Consider the following 19,692-nt stretch of genomic DNA (forward strand, 5'->3'; position numbering starts at 1 on the left):
GGAAAAAAACTTCAGATGACTATCATATACCATGGAATAATAAACACTCTTACTATGTTTTATTTTCACTAAAATGTACAGAATCTCTGGTAATACTGACTGTCGTCAGCAGTGGCAGCGAAAAGTTGGTCTGCATGCTGCACTCTATTTTCCTTTTTCCTTATACCATATATAAGTCGGCGTACCAGTATTACCTCAGTTCTGATAAAAATGTCAAAGTGAAAAATTCATATGTACTTAAATTGATTTATATTATTTTATTTTGTTTGTATATTTCCATGTTTAAGTATATTTAGTGCCAGCAGATCAGATGTTGGATTGATAAGTAATACCTGCGCGGAAATAACAAGTCCAACGGAAATGTAGCGCATTATATACGCACAAAATTATATGTTTTAATCACTTTTTGATATGCCCGAATCGGAATTAAATCAGAAATTCAAGGATGCCAGCCTATACTCTCTTCCCGCTGGTTGCTGCAACAGGCGCCGCAGGTTTTCTGATTGGAGCCCTTGCGCAGCAGGACATATCATTTCGAAGGCTCAACAAGGCGATGTTCAGAGATCCGTATGTGTTTCAGAGCCGCCGTAAGATATTCAGAGCGGTACGGGCATTTGACCCAACCATTGTGGATGCTAAAATCCCTGATTCTATCCCCCTAGTTATCATTTCTGGGGATAACGGCTCCAGCGGCAGTACCGCCAACTGAGCGTGGGCAGAGCTCAACCAGCGAAAGTAGCTTCGCGGAGAGTTTTACTGAATCGTCGGAGATCGAGTCGTCGCCCGATATTGGCAGTATGTCTCTGTTTGAGCAATTTATTCTTTGGAGCCGCAGCCAAGTAAACCACGTGGTGAGCATTTTGAGAGTTTAAAGCCAAGATTAATTCAATTCCCGATTCGAATCCTTACAGATCATGTTTATGACCTTTTCGATAGGAGCTGAACAGCCCCGCTACAAGGAGATATCACACGTGGCCGGCATCATGAAGTACGGTTTTCCTGGCATGGATGAGATACGTGTCTACAAGAACTTTGTGCTCTCGTACGATCGTCGCAATCGTATCGCCCATTGGGTCTGTGAGCACCTCAAAGGCGAATGTCTGGCCTACAGAGATCCACAGACCCTGGAGAAGCCCAACGAATACATACCAGATCAGAGCATTCCGACCATGTTCAGTCCGAATATGCGCGACTTTCGCAACACCGAGTGGGTGGGGGGCCACATGGCCTCGCCCCAGAACTACAAATGCGATGTAACAATGTTCAACGAGGCGTACAAATTCCCCAACATAGTACCAATCAGTCGGGCCCTCAAAAATAATGTCTGGTTGCGTCTGGAGCACTATATTCGCGAACTGGCTCTCAAGTCGGGCTCGGTGTACGTGTACACTGGGCCCATGTTCATGCCGCAGCGGATCACCTTCAGGAACTGGGCCATCCGTCACCATGTGATGGGCATGAATACCGTTGCTGTGCCCACCCACTTTTTCAAGGTCATTATCAGTGAACACAGGCAGGAGGGCGATTTGCCCTTTGTGGAGGGCTACGTGGTGCCCAATGCCGAAGTCGACAGTGAAACGGATCTCCGCTCGTTTCTGGCTGATGTCCGAGATATCGAACACTTTGCCGGACTCAAGTTCTACGACGGTGAGCAGCGGAAGCGACTTGATTTCACCTCAAGCGATAGTTCAATGGATATTGAATATATCAACTGAATAAATCGAGCATTTTGATTTGGCACTCGTTGGCATTAAACTAAAGTAAAGAAGTGGGGAAATGCAAACAATCAAACGCCTTCGGTCCGAACAGCGTGGCCAAAACAAAAAATCCGGGAATTGCCTTCCACTCGAACATTCGCGACCAGCAATGACGGGTCCAAAATTCATTAAACGTTTCCAAACTGCATATTTGTCATGGCGCCTGGACTGCAGTGCCAGCCAGCGCATGCTTGTACAATACTCTGATTTATTGCACGGTTGCCATGCTGACATGGGTTCCGTGGCGGAGGCACCGGCACTCTTCCCCACCACAGACACGTTCCATTTGTATGTTTCTGGGCCAGGATCAAACATAAATGCTGGGGGGAACTGGTTATATTTTCGCATGCCTTTCTAGAAAAACTGGCCCAACTTGTAAGCGTTTGTTGGCAGCATTAACAGATGGAGAAAATTGGAATTAAAGACTGTTGATACTTTCCGTTTGACCCTGATCGATTAAGAGGGTCCACTTGCAAGCTTTCAAGATGAATACAGCTCGGAAAAACACATATAGATGCCACAGACGTAACAACGCTTCCATTCCCTACACATGAGGTGCAGATAAACATATTTAATGCATTTATATTTCAAAGTTCTTATAATTCTAAATATTTGTAATTGTCCTCCTTAAATGGGCTTGTAGTCCAATTTAGACTCCAGCTTCTTGTTGCCGGCAATTTTGCGCACCGCCTTCATGAAGTCCTCCTGCAGAATCCACTCGCGGTCGGCGCGAAGAGCAAACAGTCCGGCCTCAGTGCAAATGTTGCGCAAATCAGCGCCGTTGAACTTGTCAGAGAGCTTAACAATCGCCTCGTAGTCGATCTCGCCTTGCTTGGAGAGTGGTCCCGCGTGTATCTTGAGTATGTCCATGCGAGCCACCTCGTTTGGGAGAGGGATCTCGAGTTTGCGGTCTAAGCGGCCAGGACGCAAGAGGGCCGGGTCGAGAGTGTCCGGGCGATTAGTGGCCATAATCATTTTCACTTGGCCAAGGGCGTCGAAGCCGTCCATTTGGTTGAGCAGCTCCATGAGAGTGCGCTGGATCTCGCGGTCTGCGGAGGTTCCCTCGGAGAAGCGGCGCCCTCCAATGGCGTCGATTTCATCCATGAAGATGATGCAAGGCTGATGGTCGCGCGCATAGGCGAACATCTCGCGTATCAGGCGCGCACTCTCCCCAATGTACTTGTCGACAATCGCCGAGGAGACCACCTTGAGGAAGTTGGCGTCCATCTGGGAGGCGATGGCGCGGGCCAGCAGTGTCTTGCCGGTGCCAGGCGGCCCGTACAGCAGGCAGCCCTTCGGCGGGTTGATGCCCACGCGAAGAAACAGTTCCGGGTTCAGCAGCGGCAGCTCGATTACTTCGCGTAGCTGACGTATCTGCTCGCCCAGGCCCCCAATCTCGTCGTAGTTCACATTGCCAGGATCCTCGTGAGTCATGTTGTACACGAGAGGGTCGACCTCGCGTGGCAAGTAGCGCATTATGGTCAGCGTGGTAATATCCAAGGTGACGCGTGTGCCAGCCTTCAAGCGCGACTTGTCGATCTGACGCCTGCAGCCGACGACGTAGCGCGGCCCGTTCGACGACTTGACGATAAAGTTGTCCGGAGTCAACTGCTTGAGAACCTCACCCAACATCTGGCCAACGCTCTGCAGCGCCTTCAGGTCATCCTCCGATTTCTCGTATTCGACATTCAGCACCTTGTGCTTGTCACGCAGGGCCTTCAGTCGAGACTCAAGTTCGCGGTGCTCCAACAGCTTAGTGCGGTAGTTTTTCAACGCCTTGGTGCGCTCGTCCTCCACGGCTGGACGTGCGGATGTTGCTTTTACAGTTCCAGTTGCAGATGTCTGAGCCATTTCAAAATATCTCTGCCTCTCCTCTCAACTTTTGGTAAAATAAAAACTACGAACAAACCGAAGCCTGCTAAAATGCCAAATCACTCTAACGTGCTCGACGGCTCGGAAGTTCAAAGGAGCGAGTTCCGGGAACTGGGTAGATTTTGGAACCAGCTCGCAGGGATGATTTTTACAAGATTTAAAGCCTCTAGCCGATTAATCGTTAAGGCGTAGATTAATTGTGCGGAATGAATTTTTCAAATTTAATATTACAAGCAGTAACAAAAACATGGAGCTGGTGGACACTGCTAATGAAATATTTTTTCCGTTGGGTAAACAAAGCTACTGATCTCTTTCAGATCCATGGATGCCCTGAAATGGGTTGAATATTTTTAGAAACAAGAAAGTATATCATGCAATTCAGCCGTTAGTTTAAAGTGCAGGCCACGGCCATAAATGGAACTTTAATGCCCCAAATTCGCAGCACTGTATTGCAATATTCTTCACAACATACATATATGAAATCACCAAATTCGCAACATTATTTTATTCCGCAACATCTTCTTTGCAATATTTTGCGCTTCTTTGCAACATCAACATCCAAATTTAAACTTTCTTATCAAGTGAGCTATACTCGTACAGATAATAATTTTTTATTGACGTATTGAATAATTGCAAACGCAGAATCATAAATAATGACTTTCATTTCGGTCGGCACTGCCAATGAATTCAGTGGGGAAGACTGGTACCTCTTGCATCGCATTGTCAATGTGATATTTGAATAATTTGGCGTCTTCCTTCGTGTAACCGGAAAGTGCATTGTTGTCACTGATAAGTGAGCAACTGATTTTTCTGGCCATAGCCACAGGCAACCAATCAAGAATAATCAAACCAATAATCAAGAATGCAAATCTAAAATGCTCTATCCCTAACGACATTGTTATTTGTTATACATGTAATTATTATGTTATTGTTTTTGTTATCATGTATTGCAAATGGTAAAAACCATTTAATATTAAATTCAAACTGGCATTCCGATTGGTCCACAAAGAGTGGATGAGAAGAGGAGAATAAGTATTCCAGCATCGGCTTATTTGAAATCACAATATCTAAGCGGTGCACGCACCGTAGGTTTTAATGGTTGTAGTACACTCCTGGGCTACCACATCAAAGTACTTGCCATCATCACACACCATCACACTCACTTCCTTGCCTTTTTCGCACTTTAGGTAGTTATGGCATCCCTGCACCTGCGCCACCTCCAAGCCACTGTCGCGCCCATCACAACGATCCTCATCACACTTCTGGGTCTCGCGTGGCATGCAGGCCTGTCGCTCCTGGTTAAAGAAATAATCTACGCCGCATTGCAGCCTCTCCGGGTTGGGATCGGGAACGCCAGAGCCGAGATCATGACAAAATAAGTATCCTCGGCAGGTGGCACCATCCGAAACAAATTTATTGCGCACAGCCAACTTCTTGGTTCCGCACACGTCGACTGGCAGGGGGTGATCGCTACAATCCACATATTTCTTGGCCACGCACACCTTCGTTTTTACATCGTAGTACATTCCCTGATCGCAGGTGTTTTCGATTAGCTTGTAAGTCTTGTCGCAGTGGTAGTACTTGTTGCAGTAGTCCTCGTTGCGGAATGGCACGTTTATGGGCACGATGTCGCACCATTCAAATTTGGCCGCACATGAAGTGCTCTCCGCATAAACGCACTGCTGCAGTGCCTGGTCAAACTGTTGGCCGGTGCAGGCTCCGCTGCCCTTGAGGGTCTTCTTTTCGCAGTAGTACCAATTGGCACAGTTTAGGGTGCTGCCAACGTAGCCGTTTGTGGAGGCAGTGCACGGACTGTCGCAGTAGGTGGTGTCCAAGGTCTTATAGCAGGTGCCCTTCGAGAGGCTGAAGAATTGCGTGCTTCCGCTACAAGTTCCGCCAGTCTGGCTGACTTGGTTCTGGCACACAATCCACTCGTTACAGCCGCCCGGCTTGCGGAGCTTTGTGCCATCCGCAAACAGTCGGCAGACGTCGTCGGTAGAGTTCAGCAGCTGGGTCTGGTTGCTCAGCTGCAGTACGAGAGCCAGCAGCAGGGCAGACAGATAGGTTGTCGATCCTGGAATGGTAGACAAAAATGATTGTTAGTAAGAGTATCCGGGCTCTGAGTGCCAATGCCAATCGCCAGCACCTCGCATTTCGAGATAAACTCTCTTCACTCCAAGTAGAATAATTTGCACTAACTTTCTTCGCGGCTTCTGCTGGGCCTTATATAGCCACCCCCACCCCTGATTGCCTTGTAGTTGTCTTTTGCAAGTGACAAGTCGCAGATTTTCCAATTTGACGGGGCTATAATTTACAAACATTTTGGTTTCCAAAGCAGATAAGATTTGCCGTTTTGACTGGAGCAATGACTGGGCGCTGACATAAACAAAGTTGGGAATTTTTCAGATTGTACATAAGTATGTACATATGTATTTATCTATAACTGTATGCCACTCTGCCAAAAAGCCCTTAGCTAAGGAGATTTATTATTTCAGAATACGAAATGAAATAGCAATTAGTGACAATATTAGAGAAAATATAATATATCTATCAAGGGCCATGTTGGGGGGTGGGGACAATCCTTCCTTGTGCACATACTTTTGTTTACAATTGTTCAAGCTCCCACGCTTTATAATTTATGCACACTTGTCTATAATTAATGGATGCATAAGAATGGATAGCTTTCGTCGAAACATGAACCATCCGACTGACCTATCTAAGAAATCCTATTTTTATACAACAATTGGTCATGGAGCTGTTATTATTTTATCTAATAATCCTGTAACATCAATTTTATGACATATTTATAGATTTTTTTTTGACTTGACTACTGGATTCAAATACACAGATATACTATTGACGTATACATATATGTACATACGTTCTTACATATGTACATATGTTCTTACTACACGAATTTGTGTGCCACGAATGATTCATTTGACAATATTAAGTACATTTATTATTTATTGGACTGCTACAATTTCGGAAGTGGCATCAGCGCTAGCTCCTTTTAGTGGATTTAAATGGAAATAAAAAATCCATACGGCCAGGGTAGAAATATTGGCAAGCGTATATTTGTCTTCGTTTTGCCAATTCTAGACTTAATATTGTAATTCTACAACACACAAGCAACCAGCTCTGGGTATATTAATAGCTCCGAAAGTGGAGCCTTTGGTAAGATAAGAATACGATTATTTTTAAATTACTGAGCGACTTATTACGCTGAAAATCATGTTTTTTATTTATAGCCCTGATAAGTCGTGGACAATCTATTGTTGTGACAAGACAAACAATCATTCAGATGGAGTTTTCCCAGGTCGTTGGAGTTTTGATTGCAGTTGCTGGCTGTCATTGATCAAGTTTTTACACTATTGGAAGCTATGGAAGCCAAGGTAAGTGAATTGATATCGAAATTATTTCCACTGACTTTTGGTGACTAAGCAACTGTGGATAACATATTCCGATCGACGACCACGTCGCTTGCACTTCGATGGCTTCTGCCATGCACGCGGTTGCTCAGCACTCAGCACTCATTACTTATACTCTTTTGGTGGGATTTAAACTTGTTGTATTCAATTCATACACTGCACTGACACATATCACTTTGGAGAATCACTGAATCTGCTGAATGGTTCTCATCAAAAGCACTGATTTCGAATGGTGCTAGAGTTGAAAATTAGCGAGTCCTCTTGATATCTATGCACCAATCGATCTCAGTTCTTCGATTCGAACGGTAATTGTAGGAGCTGAGCTGTCCTCGGCTGCTCCTGGTCGCCTCCCGGCGCTGACTGGGAAGCACAGTCTCTGGTCGGTCGGGGCCGTGATCACGATCGATTGCGAGTGCCGCTGTTGACTGTGTGTACGACAGGGGCGACCTCAGTTTAAATCTGAGAAACCTGTTACACCTGAGAAGATTTCCACAATAGACATTGCAAGTGGACCGGCTGCCAGTGTGAGCGTGAGTGTGAGTGTGCCCCCCAGCACACTCACTTCTGCGAGCCCACATGTAGATGTCGCAGATCAACTCACATTTCTGCTGGGCTGTCTTTTGTTGCCCCTTATGGCATTTGACGAACAGCAACAGCGCTCTCCAGCTCGATGCGCTCCATGTAATGGACACCTATCTTCGAGTGCGAGCATAAGCCTGCCGTTGGCTTTCCACGGCCCCAAGTAACCCAAGTGTCTAGGGCCTAGCACTCAGCTGCAGCTGGTGCTCTTCCTTTTGCCATTTATGTTTTCTTAAGTTTGGTAATTTAATTCAAGCGTACTTGGCTTGCATTTGAATAATTAGAATTGCATTGTCTCCGGTTTCAGCTGACGGTACCCGTCTAACTCGCCGCAATGTAGCAGGAAGCCAGCCTCGCCTCTCACCGCAATTTTCATCTACATGTTGTGGATTCTGTCCATACAGTAAGTAGTACCTACTATTAAAATCCTGACACAATGGACGATTTATCTGACAATTTTCTGCCTAGATTTTTGGGCGCTCAATCCCCAATCGCGCTTAATCATGGAATGCATCCAGTATCAGTATATGTATAAGAACATTCCATATTCCAGTCCTTATTCCGACTAAAATATACCGACTACTCGTAGTTCTAAACAGCACAATTATGTGCAGACAATATGGGGTTGCTTTCTATTTCAACATCGGATGTTTATGCAGGCAATTAAAATTATATATATATTTCTACAGACTCTTACATCATTTGACACGAATATAATACACCATTGGGACAGTTCTAGTACAGGGTATAAATACATGAATTCAATGTTCGATAGCGTCTAAAAAAGTTTCCATTATCGCCACCCCAAACACCGCACACCCTTTCAAGCGTATCCGTATCCGCCTACCAGAAGCTAATGAAAATGTGAATGAATGAACGCGAATCGATTGAGTAAACTGAGTGAACAGTTGGCGATCGCCTAACCACAGGCCCAACCTGCCAAGATATTCTTGACATGTCTAGTCAGAGTGTAAATGTATTATAAGTTAGAGTAAAATAGTTTGAGAACTATCTCTGCTGCCGTACATAGCCACAGAGAGTGAGACAGGAAATTTTGTACTCAACAGTCGCGGAGTGTTTCCCTTAGTCAGTCGATAGGTTTAAAACAACATGCTGATAACCGTATGGGAGTATACAGCATAGTACATATCTTCGGAACTAAGTATCTTTCATTCGAGCACCTACGATTGCTGGATTGCTACTTGTAGCGATAGTATCCGAGAGCGCGGTACACGCTTCAGGCACTTCATCTTGAACGACAATAAACACCATTTAATGGGGCGTGTCAATAGTACGACGGTATGCGTTGAATTTGTTAATGAGTCCCATTCGGCAGAGTGGTATGCCCTCCGCACCGCTCCCCCGATCGAAGACCGTGCCCGAGACAAGCACGTAATTACACCTGCGATAGCGCGTAGCGCCAAAAATCACTTGTTGAGTTAATCAAGAGATAAATATGGTTATTGGTATTATCAGAAGATTGGCTACTGATTCTCGGAACTCGAGGCAGTTTTCTTTCGCTCCCATAAATGCCTCAACTCTGCCAGGTTCGCCACTTAGTCGTTCGCGAATTTCGGACTACTTTAAAGCTGCTGAAAGTCTTCAAAATGCGCAACACCGATTTTTGTGGTGAGTGGCTAGTAAGGGCAAATCATGAAGCTTCTTCTATATACTCGTAACGTATCTCCGCAGCTCTTTGGACGCTTCTGCTGGTCGCAGCCGCATCCGCTCAACTATCGAGTGTCTGCCTCTATGAGCCGGACGGAACCCGACTGCCTGTGGTCACCCACTGCGGTCGCTTTGCGGTATGCCAACATGGAGAAGTGGCTGCCATCGGCAGCTGCCCCCGCGGTCTTCACTTCAATCGTGAACTGGCCGAGTGCGATTTCCAGTGGCGGGCCAACTGCTTGGGCTTGTCGCCATTCGCAGTTGCTGACGCCAGGGCTGATGCAGACTGCACCTGCACTTGTTGCGCCGATGAATGTCCGGACACTGACGAGGATGGGCCTGGTCTGACCACGTTGGTAACAGAGCCTTGCGACACGGAGTCGTCAACCACAGAACCAGTCGTCACAAGCTCTATAAACCCCACAGTACCGGATGAGCCCACGGATGGTGTCTCCGATGAGACTGCAGAATCCAATGAGACCACAACCGATGAGACCACAACCGACACGAACAATGCCGTCGACACCACTCCGTCCGTTCCATCCGGTGTGCCCACCTACTGCGCCAGCCAGCGCGATGAGTGCGCCAACGAGAGCAGCAATGCCAAGCTGCAAATTCCCGGAGAGTGCGGAAAGTACATCCAGTGCAGTAATAAATGCGTTTACGAGATCAGTTGTCCCTCCGGACTATACTTCAACTCCACTAACGGGAACTGTGATTACCCATGGAACGTGGATTGCACACCAGCGTACGTCGCGGACTCCCCAGAGGATATTGAGGGACCCTCGGGCACGACCTGTTCAAGTCAGGGCGTTTGTGCGGGCAAGCGTGACGGCACGTTGCTCGCCGATCCCGACACTAATGGATACTTCGTGTGCCAATGCCAGTGCCCCATCGCCATGCCCTGCGACGAGTACACCAAATTCAATCAGACTGCTCAGGTCTGCGATTGGGACTGGAGCGCCGAGTCTACTGCGGTTATCTGTCCCGAAGGTCTCGTCTACAACGCCACCTCAGAGGTGTGCGATTATCCTGAGGGATATGTTCCGAAAGTCGCCTGCAACAGCACCAGCACAGTGTGCCAGGGCGAGGAAGAAGGAGCCCTTTTCCCGGTCGATGGGGTGTGTAATAAGTTCTACAAGTGCAACTACAATTGTGCCGTTGAGCAGCTGTGCCCAAACAACTTGATCTTTGACGCCAACACTACGATCTGCGACTATCCACAAAACGTGGAGTGTCAGTGGCCACATACGCCGCCGTCAGGACCAAACGCCGGACCCTCGGGAATCGCTTGCGAGACCAACGGCCGCTGCCTGAACGCTCGGGAGGGCACCTATTTGCCATCCGAGACCAGTTGCAATGGGTACGTCATCTGCCAGTGCGAGTGCGAGGTCGAGTTGGCGTGTCCCGATGGCTTGTACTGGGACCAGGACCTATTGACCTGCAACTACAGCGTCAACGTCAAATGTAGTCTATAGCTTAAAGTCGTCCAATAAAATATATAATTTTTATGGCAACCGAATGGGCTGCGGTCCCTCGGCCCCTCGGCCCCTCTGCACTCATAAATCACTCTAATCAGTGTTGGACTGGACACATTTTAGCAGCTGTGTGCTATCAGTGCCTTGGGACGGCCAATTATATTTGATTAGCTAGCCTAGAGATGAAGAAGTGCGAATATGTATGATATAAATAAAATTGAGCGCATAATGGCAGCCTCTGAGGATTGGTGTGCAGAAAAACTATTTTGTGGAGTACATTTGCAGGTGAACCGACAATAAGGGGTTTACTGAGTTCTAAAGTATATAAAACATTGCTAAATATAGTCTGCAAAAGCTCAATTGATTTAGTTCCAATCACTTAAGGATTGTATGTGCTCCCCATTTATTTTGTCCATTACAAAAAAAGACCTGCACTGGTACCACTAATTGATTTAGTATTAAAACCAAAAATATATATCCTTAAAAATAGGCATCGACATTGAAAGTAAAGCAAAGCAAGATATCATTAAACATGCAGAAAAAGCAGCGATCAAAAGCTTCAACACTGAGGGATTCCAAATGGAATTTAAGCAATTGATATTGTTTGGACACTGGAATGAGTTCAGAGTCAACAACTTCCTCGAGCGCACCTCGATTGCGGGCCCCGCACCTCCTTCTGCTTTTCTCAAACGGAAAACGTAACTGACACTGTTATAAATAGTGACAACATCCTCTGCTCGTATGAATACCGAATGCGCTGATAAAATCAAGAGTGGTCTCACACTATCATCTCCGGGTGCCAGGAAAAGACATTTAATTATTTTAATTGCCCGAAAATATAAAAGCCGACATGGACCGATGGCTCTTCAGTACACGTTCAATATGCGTGGTGAAAAGATGTCTCAACCAACACATATACAGCTCGGTAAGTTCGCTCCCACTGATAGAGAAAAGTTTTCTCATTGTTCTTTGATTGCAGCCTTTTTCCTGTGCCTTACGCTTTCGGTTCTCGTTGGATCACTGAATGCAGAATGCTGCAAAGATGGCGAGATAAAGATCGACGAGGATGATTGCACCAAGTACTATGTCTGCTGCACCGGCAAGTTCGTTCAGAAATCTTGTGACCCTGGTGACTGGTGGAACTGGGCTTCCGGCAAGTGTGAAACAGATAACGGCGAGTGCAGCTGCGGCGAGACCCCGACTTGTACCGAAGGGGAATTGAAAGAGAATCCTGCAGACTGCGCAGCATATCTCGAGTGTGTGAATGGAATCTTTGTGAGTCAGAAGTGTGCCGATAATTCGTACTTTAACGTCACTCTGGGAATGTGCGTTATTGACGAAAACGGAGTGTGCGTTGGCTGTGAGGAGGGAAGCACTGATGCGGACTCCGCAGACTGTACCAAATATAAAGTCTGCTCCGGTGGAAAGTTCGTATCCAAATCGTGTGGCATCGGAGACTACTGGAACGCGCTTAAGTCCGAGTGCCAAAGGGACAATGGAGAGTGCAATGGAAACTCCACCTGCACAGAGGGAGAACTGGAGGCGGATCCCACAGACTGCGCTGGATATTGGGACTGTATCCAAGGAAACCTTGTGAGTCAGAAGTGTGCCGATAATTCGTACTTTAACGTCACTCTGGGAATGTGCGTTATTGACGAAAACGGAGTGTGCGTTGGCTGTGAAGAGGGAAGCACTGATGCGGACTCCCAGACTGACCAAATATAAAGTCTGCTCGGGAAAGTTCGTATCCAACGTGTGGCATCGGAGACTACTGGAATCCAAGGATGGAGAGTGCATGGAAACTCCACCGCAGAGGGAGAACTGGAGGCGGATCCCACAGACTGCGCTGGATATTGGGACTGTATCCAAGGAAACCTTGTGAGTCAGAAGTGTGCCGATAATTCGTACTTTAACGTCACTCTGGGAATGTGCGTTATTGACGAAAACGGAGTGTGCGTTGGCTGTGAGGAGGGAAGCACTGATGCGGACTCCGCAGACTGTACCAAATATAAAGTCTGCTCCGGTGGAAAGTTCGTATCCAAATCGTGTGGCAGCGGAGACTACTGGAACGCGCTTAAGTCCGAGTGCCAAAGGGACAATGGAGAGTGCAATGGAAACTCCACCTGCACAGAGGGAGAACAGGGCGTGAATCCCGCTGACTGCGCTGGATACTTGGAGTGTATCCATGGAAGCTTGGTTGCTAGAAAGTGTCCAGACTTGAACTACTTCAATGTCACACAGAAGCAGTGTGTTTTGGACACCGAAGGCGTGTGCATCAGCAAAGTCTGCGACCCAGAGTGCTGCGATAAGCCCGACAATTGGATGGGGCCTGTAGATAATAATTGTTCTGCCTTCATTCAGTGTGTCAATGGCATCAAATATGAGCAAAGGTGTCCGAATAACCTGCAGTTCAACAATATCACGCTTGGCTGTGACTTCCCTGAGAATGTGCAATGTGAGGACGGGTCTGCGCCACCCAGCGGTCCTAATGCCGGACCATCTGGCATCGCATGCGAAAGCCAGGGTCGTTGTGTTGGCAAGAGGGACGGAACCATGTTCGGCGATGCCAGCAATACGTGTAGCAACGCCTATGTGGTCTGCCAGTGCGAGTGTGAGGTGGAGCTCAGCTGCAGCGCTGGTTTGATATACAATCCGCAGTACAAGGTCTGCGATTGGCCCGCAAATGTGAATTGCTAAATAATTCAATAAACATATATTTTTGACAGCGCATATCAGTTAATATTGTAGGTTGAAATTAATGACCCGATCCCAGTTTCAGTACAAAATTATTTTCAGCATTTGGGGACCGTTAAAAAGAGGATTACGGATTTCGTAGTATTTTTTTTAGCTCTTGCTCAATATTTGGAGCTTCTCTTTCTGTTTTTTATTTTCTATTAAGCTAACAGTAATTGTCGAGCTTTGGCCTTATCGACGTGCATGCTATGAGGAGATAGGAATAGATTATCCGTAGTATGAAAATATGTGATGACTTACATATACGAAATTTATTTTATTTGCATGAAATTGTTACAAGGGACGATTTTTGGGTTTACGTGCTGAATTTTTTTTCTTTGAAGCAGCTTTATTTCCTGTTTGCTTCACCTGACAATTTGCAATCTTGGGATAGTCGCACCGCAACGTTTTGGAATTAAAATGTAGGCCTGTGGGACAATCCATTTCCAGGAACATCATATTGCTGCAGAGTAAAAACTTTCCACAATCTTTCTGATGGGCAACCAAAGAGTTCTCCTTTTCCTCGGGGCAGACCCCGGCGGATGTGGCTGGTTCCTCTAGGCGACGATCTTCCTGGCTCACCAGGCACTTGGCGTCTCTCGGCTTCATACAGATCCGACGAGTGGGACTAAAATGCTGATTGCTGGGACAGACGCGAAGATGCGGCTGCTTTGACTCGCACACAAAGTACTCACTGCAAGAGCCTTCTTTTGCCAGGGTCACACCATCCTTCTTACCAGCGCACACTCTGCTGATAAATGTGTCCAAAGTTTGTTGTGCCACAGGTCTCGGTCTCTGCTGCTTTGACGGTCGCCGCGTGGGTGGAATATCGATTTTCGGTGGCTCCTCATCCTCCTCACTGGCCGAGCTCGATCCATCGCTGTAATCATTTAGCTTGGTCTCGAATATGCAGTCCACGTCTATGGCATCATCGCAATGTAAAGTTTTGGGATTAAACAAAGTGCTACCGTCGCAGGATCCAATTACAGCGCTCCCATCAAGACACACATAATAGCCCCTACACGTTCCATACATGGGCAAAAGGCCCCCGTTCTTACCATCACATATGGATGTCTTAAACGAGAAACCGTCCTTTGAAGTCATAATAATTAGTTAGTTCTTTAATCATATTAATCTATTCATGGCTTTCGGTGCCACTGGTACCCACTTGAAGTCGAGCCAGAGATGTTTTATGTAGAACGCAAAGGGTCCAAAGTAGTCCTAGGAGCTTCATATTGCGTATCGCTATCGAACTGAACTTTTCCATTCATGGTACATCGTTTTTATACACTCACATTGAATGAAAATTTGCATGCAGTGCCAATAAGTAAACTGTTCTCCCTTTGATAATATCAAAGAAATCTGATAAATTCTCGAGTACTCATTCGCTATCTACTCGTATATTTCGTTACTAAGAATTGATAAGGAGGTTCATAAAGAACATATGTAACGTCTGATAAACACATACCCACTCGTATGCACATGTCTACACATATACATACATACATACACTTTACACACACAAATCTACGCCCAGAATTTCCTATGAATTTCACAAAAATTTTCAGAAATTTCGATCCAGTAGATTAAGTGTCAGCGGCCTTTCGTAAAAGTTAAAAATAAATAAATAATACACGAGGGGTGAGATCTGAATTCAAAAGTTGATTCCTTTTTAACTCAACTGATTAAATTGTATTTAATTGTGAACGAAAGAGGAAGCTTTATTGGGTGCACTTCCTGCAGGATAATTTCAAGGGGGAACGAACCAAACCTTTAAGTTTGAGCGGCGCAAAGCTTCATCAATGGATTCTGAACGGACAATGGACCAAAGCTAAAAGATAAGTTCATTAAATGAATATTCGATAATTTTCTAGTATATTTTCACAGCTTCAACTGATAAATATCCAAGAGGAGAAGCGCTGCGTTGGTTTTATATATTCCTAAAATAAATATCGATGCTTGCCTAAAAGTAGGCACCTTTACCGATGAGACGCTGTTTGTTTTGTCCCCTTTCCACTTTACTCTCTATCGAAGGGATGTTCCCTGTTCATAGCTACTTACTTATATTGTCTTTCATCGTTATCATCGTTTCATTGTTAATTGTTAATTGTCTTGCACTATCTAGCTTATAGTACAGCCTATAGGAAAATACGAGCTGAGCGATAGTAGCCATCAGCAATCACTGAATATTTGGAACCTGTTGTCTGTTTCCTTGACCAAGATACGCATTCTGTTTTGATTTCTTAGAGCTCCTACTAAACCCTTATCAACTTGAATTAGTCATTATCGACGAAACGGACATACGGCTGATATGATTGGCAGGCGACTATCTGTTTATTTTGAATAAGAATTGCCAAAAAATTCAGTTTAGTAATTTTTGAACCGTGGGACCATAAACACATGTGAATTTACGAGAATAAATTCAAGTTCAAACCGATTAGCGAAAAATAAAACTCATATAAAATGAAAGGTAAGGGTTTCATACAATATGGTAAAATTGAAAATATTTTAAATTTCTTATTTTCTTCTCATTTTAGTTTTAGACTGGAAATGGTATACGTTCATCGCTTACCTTTTGACAACCGTCTGCGATGGCTCCCCATCTTCTTACCAAACTTCTGGTAATACGATAAAGGACTGCCTTTTTCCACCAGAAGTGGACTCTGCCTTTTGTGTGTCGCGGCCCGTCGGAAACTATGAATATCCCTACGACTGCAGCGCCTACATTTCGTGCACCGAGACATGTGCTGAATTGGAGAACTGCCCGCACGGAAAGCTCTTCAATGATCTTTTGCGTATTTGCGATACACCGGAAGCCGTTGATTGCACGGAATCGCCGTACCCAACCCCTCCGAGCTCCGAAGCAGATCCGTGCGTTGGCCAACCAAACCGTACTCTCCTTTCGTCCGAGAGTGCGTGCAACCAGTTCATCGTGTGTGTGGACGAGCATGGGGAAGTGGACCAGTGCCCGGGCCAGATGCTATTCAATCCAGCCCTTCGCATCTGTGACTTTCCAAATGAAGTCTTGTGTTACGCTGACCAATCGACGACTACTGAGGGGCCATTCAACGACTGTGTCGGTCAGAAGCAGGGAACATGCTTTCCGTACCGGGAAAACTGCCAGCAGTATTACTACTGCTTTGGCAACAACTCATTCATAGTCCTTCCCTGTCCTGTTGACAATTGGTACAACCCGTACACTGGCCATTGTGGGCCAGAGGTCCCAACAGAAGCTTGCCGCGAAGTGACAACATCTACAACGCCCATCACACTGCCTCCAACCACCCTAGACCAGAAGGACCTATGTGCTGACCAGGAGCTGGGCGTCACATTTTCTTTGGAATCAGACTGCCAACAGTACGTTCTGTGTATGGGCGGTGGTCAATCCGCGATCGCCAAGTGTCCAGTGAATGCATGGTTCGATCCGAATACTGGCGATTGCGGACCAAATGTATCGCCCACAGCGTGCTGCGACTCATTAACGACAAGCACAACCGCTCAAACTACCCAAAGCTGGGACGATCTTTGCGCCGATCAGAAGCTGGGCTACTCTTACCCACTAGTGACGAACTGCCAGCAGTATATCCTCTGCATGGGGGACGGGAGCTACAGCATAGCGAATTGCATTTACAACGCCTGGTATGATCCTCAAACGGGCAATTGCGGCCCCGAGGTTTCACCTACAGCCTGCACGGAGCACGGAATCGCTACTGAATCAACTGCCAGTCAATCCACCACTCCATCCACCACATATTCTACTAGTTGGACCACCATTCAGACTCAAGACACAACCTCGAGTCTGCCAATTAATGAAATCTGCTCAGGCCAGAGCGACGGTCATTACGCTTCCTATCCCGAAGATTGCAGCAAATACATAGTATGTGCTAGCCCGGTTCCTATTGCCTTTTACTGCACGGACGGATACTACTTCAACGAGGCACTGCAGCAATGCGTCGAGTGGCAGCTGAGTGACTGCCCAAAAAGAGAGACGACAACTTTATCGCCCAGCCATACCACACCAACCCCAAGTCCGACGGTGTGCCTCAACAAACCGGGCCACACCTTGCCGTTTCCAGATAATTGCCAGTGGTTTATACGCTGCGTGAACGATGTCGTTTATATGATGGGCGTGTGTGGAAGTGGGGAGTTTTTCGACCCATTCGCAGGACATTGTGGTCCCGATGTATCCCCGGATGCCTGTCAATGGGACTACGACTCAACTACATCAGTTCCAGCTACAACCGGCTACCCAACGACTCTCAGTACCCCAAGTACCCCGACTACAGAAGCTACAGATCCCTGCGAGGGAATGCCTAATGGTAAACTTGTTCCCTATCCCACCGACTGCAGCAAGTTCATACAATGCGTCCGACCTTCACCCATCGTCTATGACTGTGAAGACGGGCAAGAGTTCAGTGCATCGCTCGAACGGTGCATGGCTCCGTGGTTTGCGAATTGTTCGATCCCAGCTACAACCACACCGCTTCCCTCTAGCACCACAACTGTTGGGACTCCAGCACAGGGTAGCTTATGCGCAGATCAACCCGAAGGCTCCCTGGTTTCCTATCCCGGAAATTGCAGCAAGTACATAGTTTGCCAAGATCCCATTCCAGTGGGCTATGCGTGTGCAGATGGGGAAGAGTTAAGTCCCACCAATCTAGCCTGCATGGAATCCCAGCTGGCCTGTTGCAGCCCCCATGCATTGGCCAATACTAATCAAATCCCAAAGAGCTTGATCTGGCAGTCCCTTAAGGCAATTGCAAGATACATTTGGTAATCTTGATGAAATATTTAATGTGCATTTATTGAATATGCAAAATAAAACGGGTTTTCGAATCAATCCCGTGACATAAACCTCGTTTTGGTTTCAGTTTTAGTGGAATATCTGGCATCCACTGCTGGAGGCAGTGCAGGAAACCATACTGGGGTTCCAGAACAAGTCAGCCGGGCAATTCAGCATAGTGGCCGTTGGGCCACAGTGGATAAACTTGTGGCAGTCCCCGGGAAACGGAATATATGAATTTGGGACGCTATTCCTGCACAGCGACTGTGCATCGATCGGGGCATTGTAGTCCGGCTCTGGAGCAGGCCAGGAGGCTATTGGCGGTGGAGTGGCAGCAGTGGGCACTATAGATGGGATCATGGGATAATTGGGATCGGTTGGTGGCACGCTGTTCCAAGGTGGCAGAGACTCGCAGCTGCCGACGTACTGAGAATGCTCGCAGCTCTGACTACGCGGATTAAATAGATAGTTATTGGCACAGCGAAGGACCCGCTTCTCGTAGAAGCGACTGCAGTCTCCAGGATAGGCGCTGTATTCCACCCAACCCTCTGTGTCCGGGGCATGGCAGTCGGAGTACTCTCGGTAATCGCAACGGTAGTTACGCTGGCTCCAAAACAAGTTGTCCGGACACTGCTGCAGGTAGGAATGGCCTCGGAGGCAGGTAAAGTACTTGCGGCAGTCACTGGGGAATGGCAGCATCACAACACGGCTGGGATCGTCATAGGCTGGACATTGTCCCATGGTAATGGACGTGTCAGCATTGATGGGCTACGCAAAACAAAGATTTAAGATCGGATGAAGATACTGATGTAGAGTACTTACCACATCATTATACGCCCCGGCACCCACAGCGACAAGCACTGCTACAAAGACCCCACGGGCAAAAACAGAGGCGCGCATCACTGTTACAAGACAGGAAGGTAGATGGGTATTGTATTGATTTGTAATGTATTTAACTTACTATTGATTCCCTCCAGCGATGGCTCAATAAAGGTATGATGCCCACCTTTCGGCTGCACCGTCTTTTATACAAAACATTGTGGCACCTTATCTGTGGCAAATACTTCAATATTATTTATCCCACAGCGTTCTTTATTTGCGAGTTTATTTGAGTATTATGAGAAACATTTCTAGGGAATCACTCTTGAAATCCCTTGAACTTCTTGACATTTATTTATCCATACCAAGAAAATAAATCTGCTGTAAGGGAAAATTCAATTCTATTTGCTGATATGGACTTGGCAACCACTTAACCGGACAAGTTTATCATTCCAAGGCCAGACGACACTCGTACAAGTGAAACTGATTCGAAGTGAGTTTTATATTCAGCTAATCAAGATAATTATTATAAGGTAGCTAGAGTTTGAGGGCTTATTAATGTGTTTATATAC

At 46.4% G+C, this 19,692-nt stretch overlaps 8 protein-coding genes and 1 long non-coding RNA gene across 13 annotated transcripts; 5 read left to right on the top strand and 4 right to left on the bottom strand.

Annotated features, from left to right (window-relative positions):
* Window positions 1-202: 202 nt before the first annotated feature.
* Window positions 203-1,740, top strand: LOC111073178 (endonuclease G, mitochondrial). Of its 4 annotated transcripts, none has more exons than XM_022365375.2 (3): window positions 203-604; window positions 663-848; window positions 912-1,740. In XM_022365375.2, exons 1-3 carry the CDS (start codon window positions 446-448, stop codon window positions 1,713-1,715), a joined length of 1,149 nt encoding a protein of 382 aa, XP_022221067.1. In that variant the 5' UTR covers window positions 203-445; the 3' UTR covers window positions 1,716-1,740. The 4 variants fall into 4 exon arrangements, with proteins under 4 accessions (XP_022221067.1, XP_022221068.1, XP_022221066.1 ...); XM_022365376.2 differs by having other exon boundaries at window positions 203-567; window positions 663-851; XM_022365374.2 differs by having other exon boundaries at window positions 205-604; window positions 663-851.
* Window positions 1,741-2,326: 586 nt separating this feature from the next.
* Window positions 2,327-3,719, bottom strand: LOC111073177 (26S proteasome regulatory subunit 10B). The gene has a single exon (XM_022365373.2). The coding sequence runs from the start codon at window positions 3,606-3,608 to the stop codon at window positions 2,385-2,387; it is 1,224 nt and encodes a 407-aa protein (XP_022221065.2). The 5' UTR covers window positions 3,609-3,719; the 3' UTR covers window positions 2,327-2,384.
* A 767-nt stretch (window positions 3,720-4,486) lies between these two features.
* On the bottom strand, window positions 4,487-5,973 carry LOC111073180 (peritrophin-44). Its single transcript, XM_022365379.2, has 2 exons — window positions 5,776-5,973; window positions 4,487-5,703 (listed from the first exon to the last, which is right to left on the bottom strand). The coding sequence occupies exons 1-2, from the start codon at window positions 5,948-5,950 to the stop codon at window positions 4,697-4,699; spliced, it is 1,182 nt and encodes a 393-aa protein (XP_022221071.2). The 5' UTR covers window positions 5,951-5,973; the 3' UTR covers window positions 4,487-4,696.
* A 502-nt stretch (window positions 5,974-6,475) lies between these two features.
* LOC111073181 lies at window positions 6,476-8,209 on the top strand. Of its 2 annotated transcripts, XR_002607672.2 has the most exons (4): window positions 6,476-6,806; window positions 6,881-7,024; window positions 7,947-8,042; window positions 8,108-8,209. It is a non-coding gene; the product is annotated as an uncharacterized LOC111073181 (long non-coding RNA). The 2 variants fall into 2 exon arrangements; XR_002607673.2 differs by lacking the exons at window positions 6,476-6,806; window positions 6,881-7,024 and adding an exon at window positions 7,729-7,880.
* A 967-nt stretch (window positions 8,210-9,176) lies between these two features.
* On the top strand, window positions 9,177-10,864 carry LOC111073156 (chondroitin proteoglycan-2). Its single transcript, XM_022365346.2, has 2 exons — window positions 9,177-9,268; window positions 9,332-10,864. The coding sequence occupies exons 1-2, from the start codon at window positions 9,247-9,249 to the stop codon at window positions 10,783-10,785; spliced, it is 1,476 nt and encodes a 491-aa protein (XP_022221038.2). The 5' UTR covers window positions 9,177-9,246; the 3' UTR covers window positions 10,786-10,864.
* A 762-nt stretch (window positions 10,865-11,626) lies between these two features.
* Window positions 11,627-13,515, top strand: LOC111073158 (tenascin). The gene is given in 2 exon segments (XM_022365348.2): window positions 11,627-11,710; window positions 11,765-13,515. Coding segments are annotated over 2 exon segments (1,785 nt in total). The 5' UTR covers window positions 11,627-11,643; the 3' UTR covers window positions 13,483-13,515.
* Window positions 13,516-13,674: 159 nt separating this feature from the next.
* Window positions 13,675-14,759, bottom strand: LOC111073167 (probable chitinase 10). The gene is made up of 2 exons (XM_022365359.2): window positions 14,687-14,759; window positions 13,675-14,610 (listed from the first exon to the last, which is right to left on the bottom strand). Exons 1-2 carry the CDS (start codon window positions 14,750-14,752, stop codon window positions 13,813-13,815), a joined length of 864 nt encoding a protein of 287 aa, XP_022221051.2. The 5' UTR covers window positions 14,753-14,759; the 3' UTR covers window positions 13,675-13,812.
* A 1,142-nt stretch (window positions 14,760-15,901) lies between these two features.
* On the top strand, window positions 15,902-18,353 carry LOC111073154. Its single transcript, XM_022365345.2, has 2 exons — window positions 15,902-15,988; window positions 16,056-18,353. Exons 1-2 carry the CDS (start codon window positions 15,982-15,984, stop codon window positions 18,293-18,295), a joined length of 2,247 nt encoding a protein of 748 aa, XP_022221037.2. The 5' UTR covers window positions 15,902-15,981; the 3' UTR covers window positions 18,296-18,353.
* Window positions 18,296-19,307, bottom strand: LOC111073171. Its single transcript, XM_022365365.2, has 3 exons — window positions 19,263-19,307; window positions 19,124-19,203; window positions 18,296-19,069 (listed from the first exon to the last, which is right to left on the bottom strand). Coding segments are annotated over exons 1-3 (759 nt in total). The 5' UTR covers window positions 19,264-19,307; the 3' UTR covers window positions 18,296-18,391.
* Between the last annotated feature and the right edge of the window lie 385 nt (window positions 19,308-19,692).

Source organism: Drosophila obscura, unplaced genomic scaffold (assembly GCF_018151105.1).
Source record: "Drosophila obscura isolate BZ-5 IFL unplaced genomic scaffold, ASM1815110v1 contig_208, whole genome shotgun sequence".
Lineage (NCBI taxonomy): Eukaryota > Metazoa > Arthropoda > Insecta > Diptera > Drosophilidae > Drosophila > Drosophila obscura.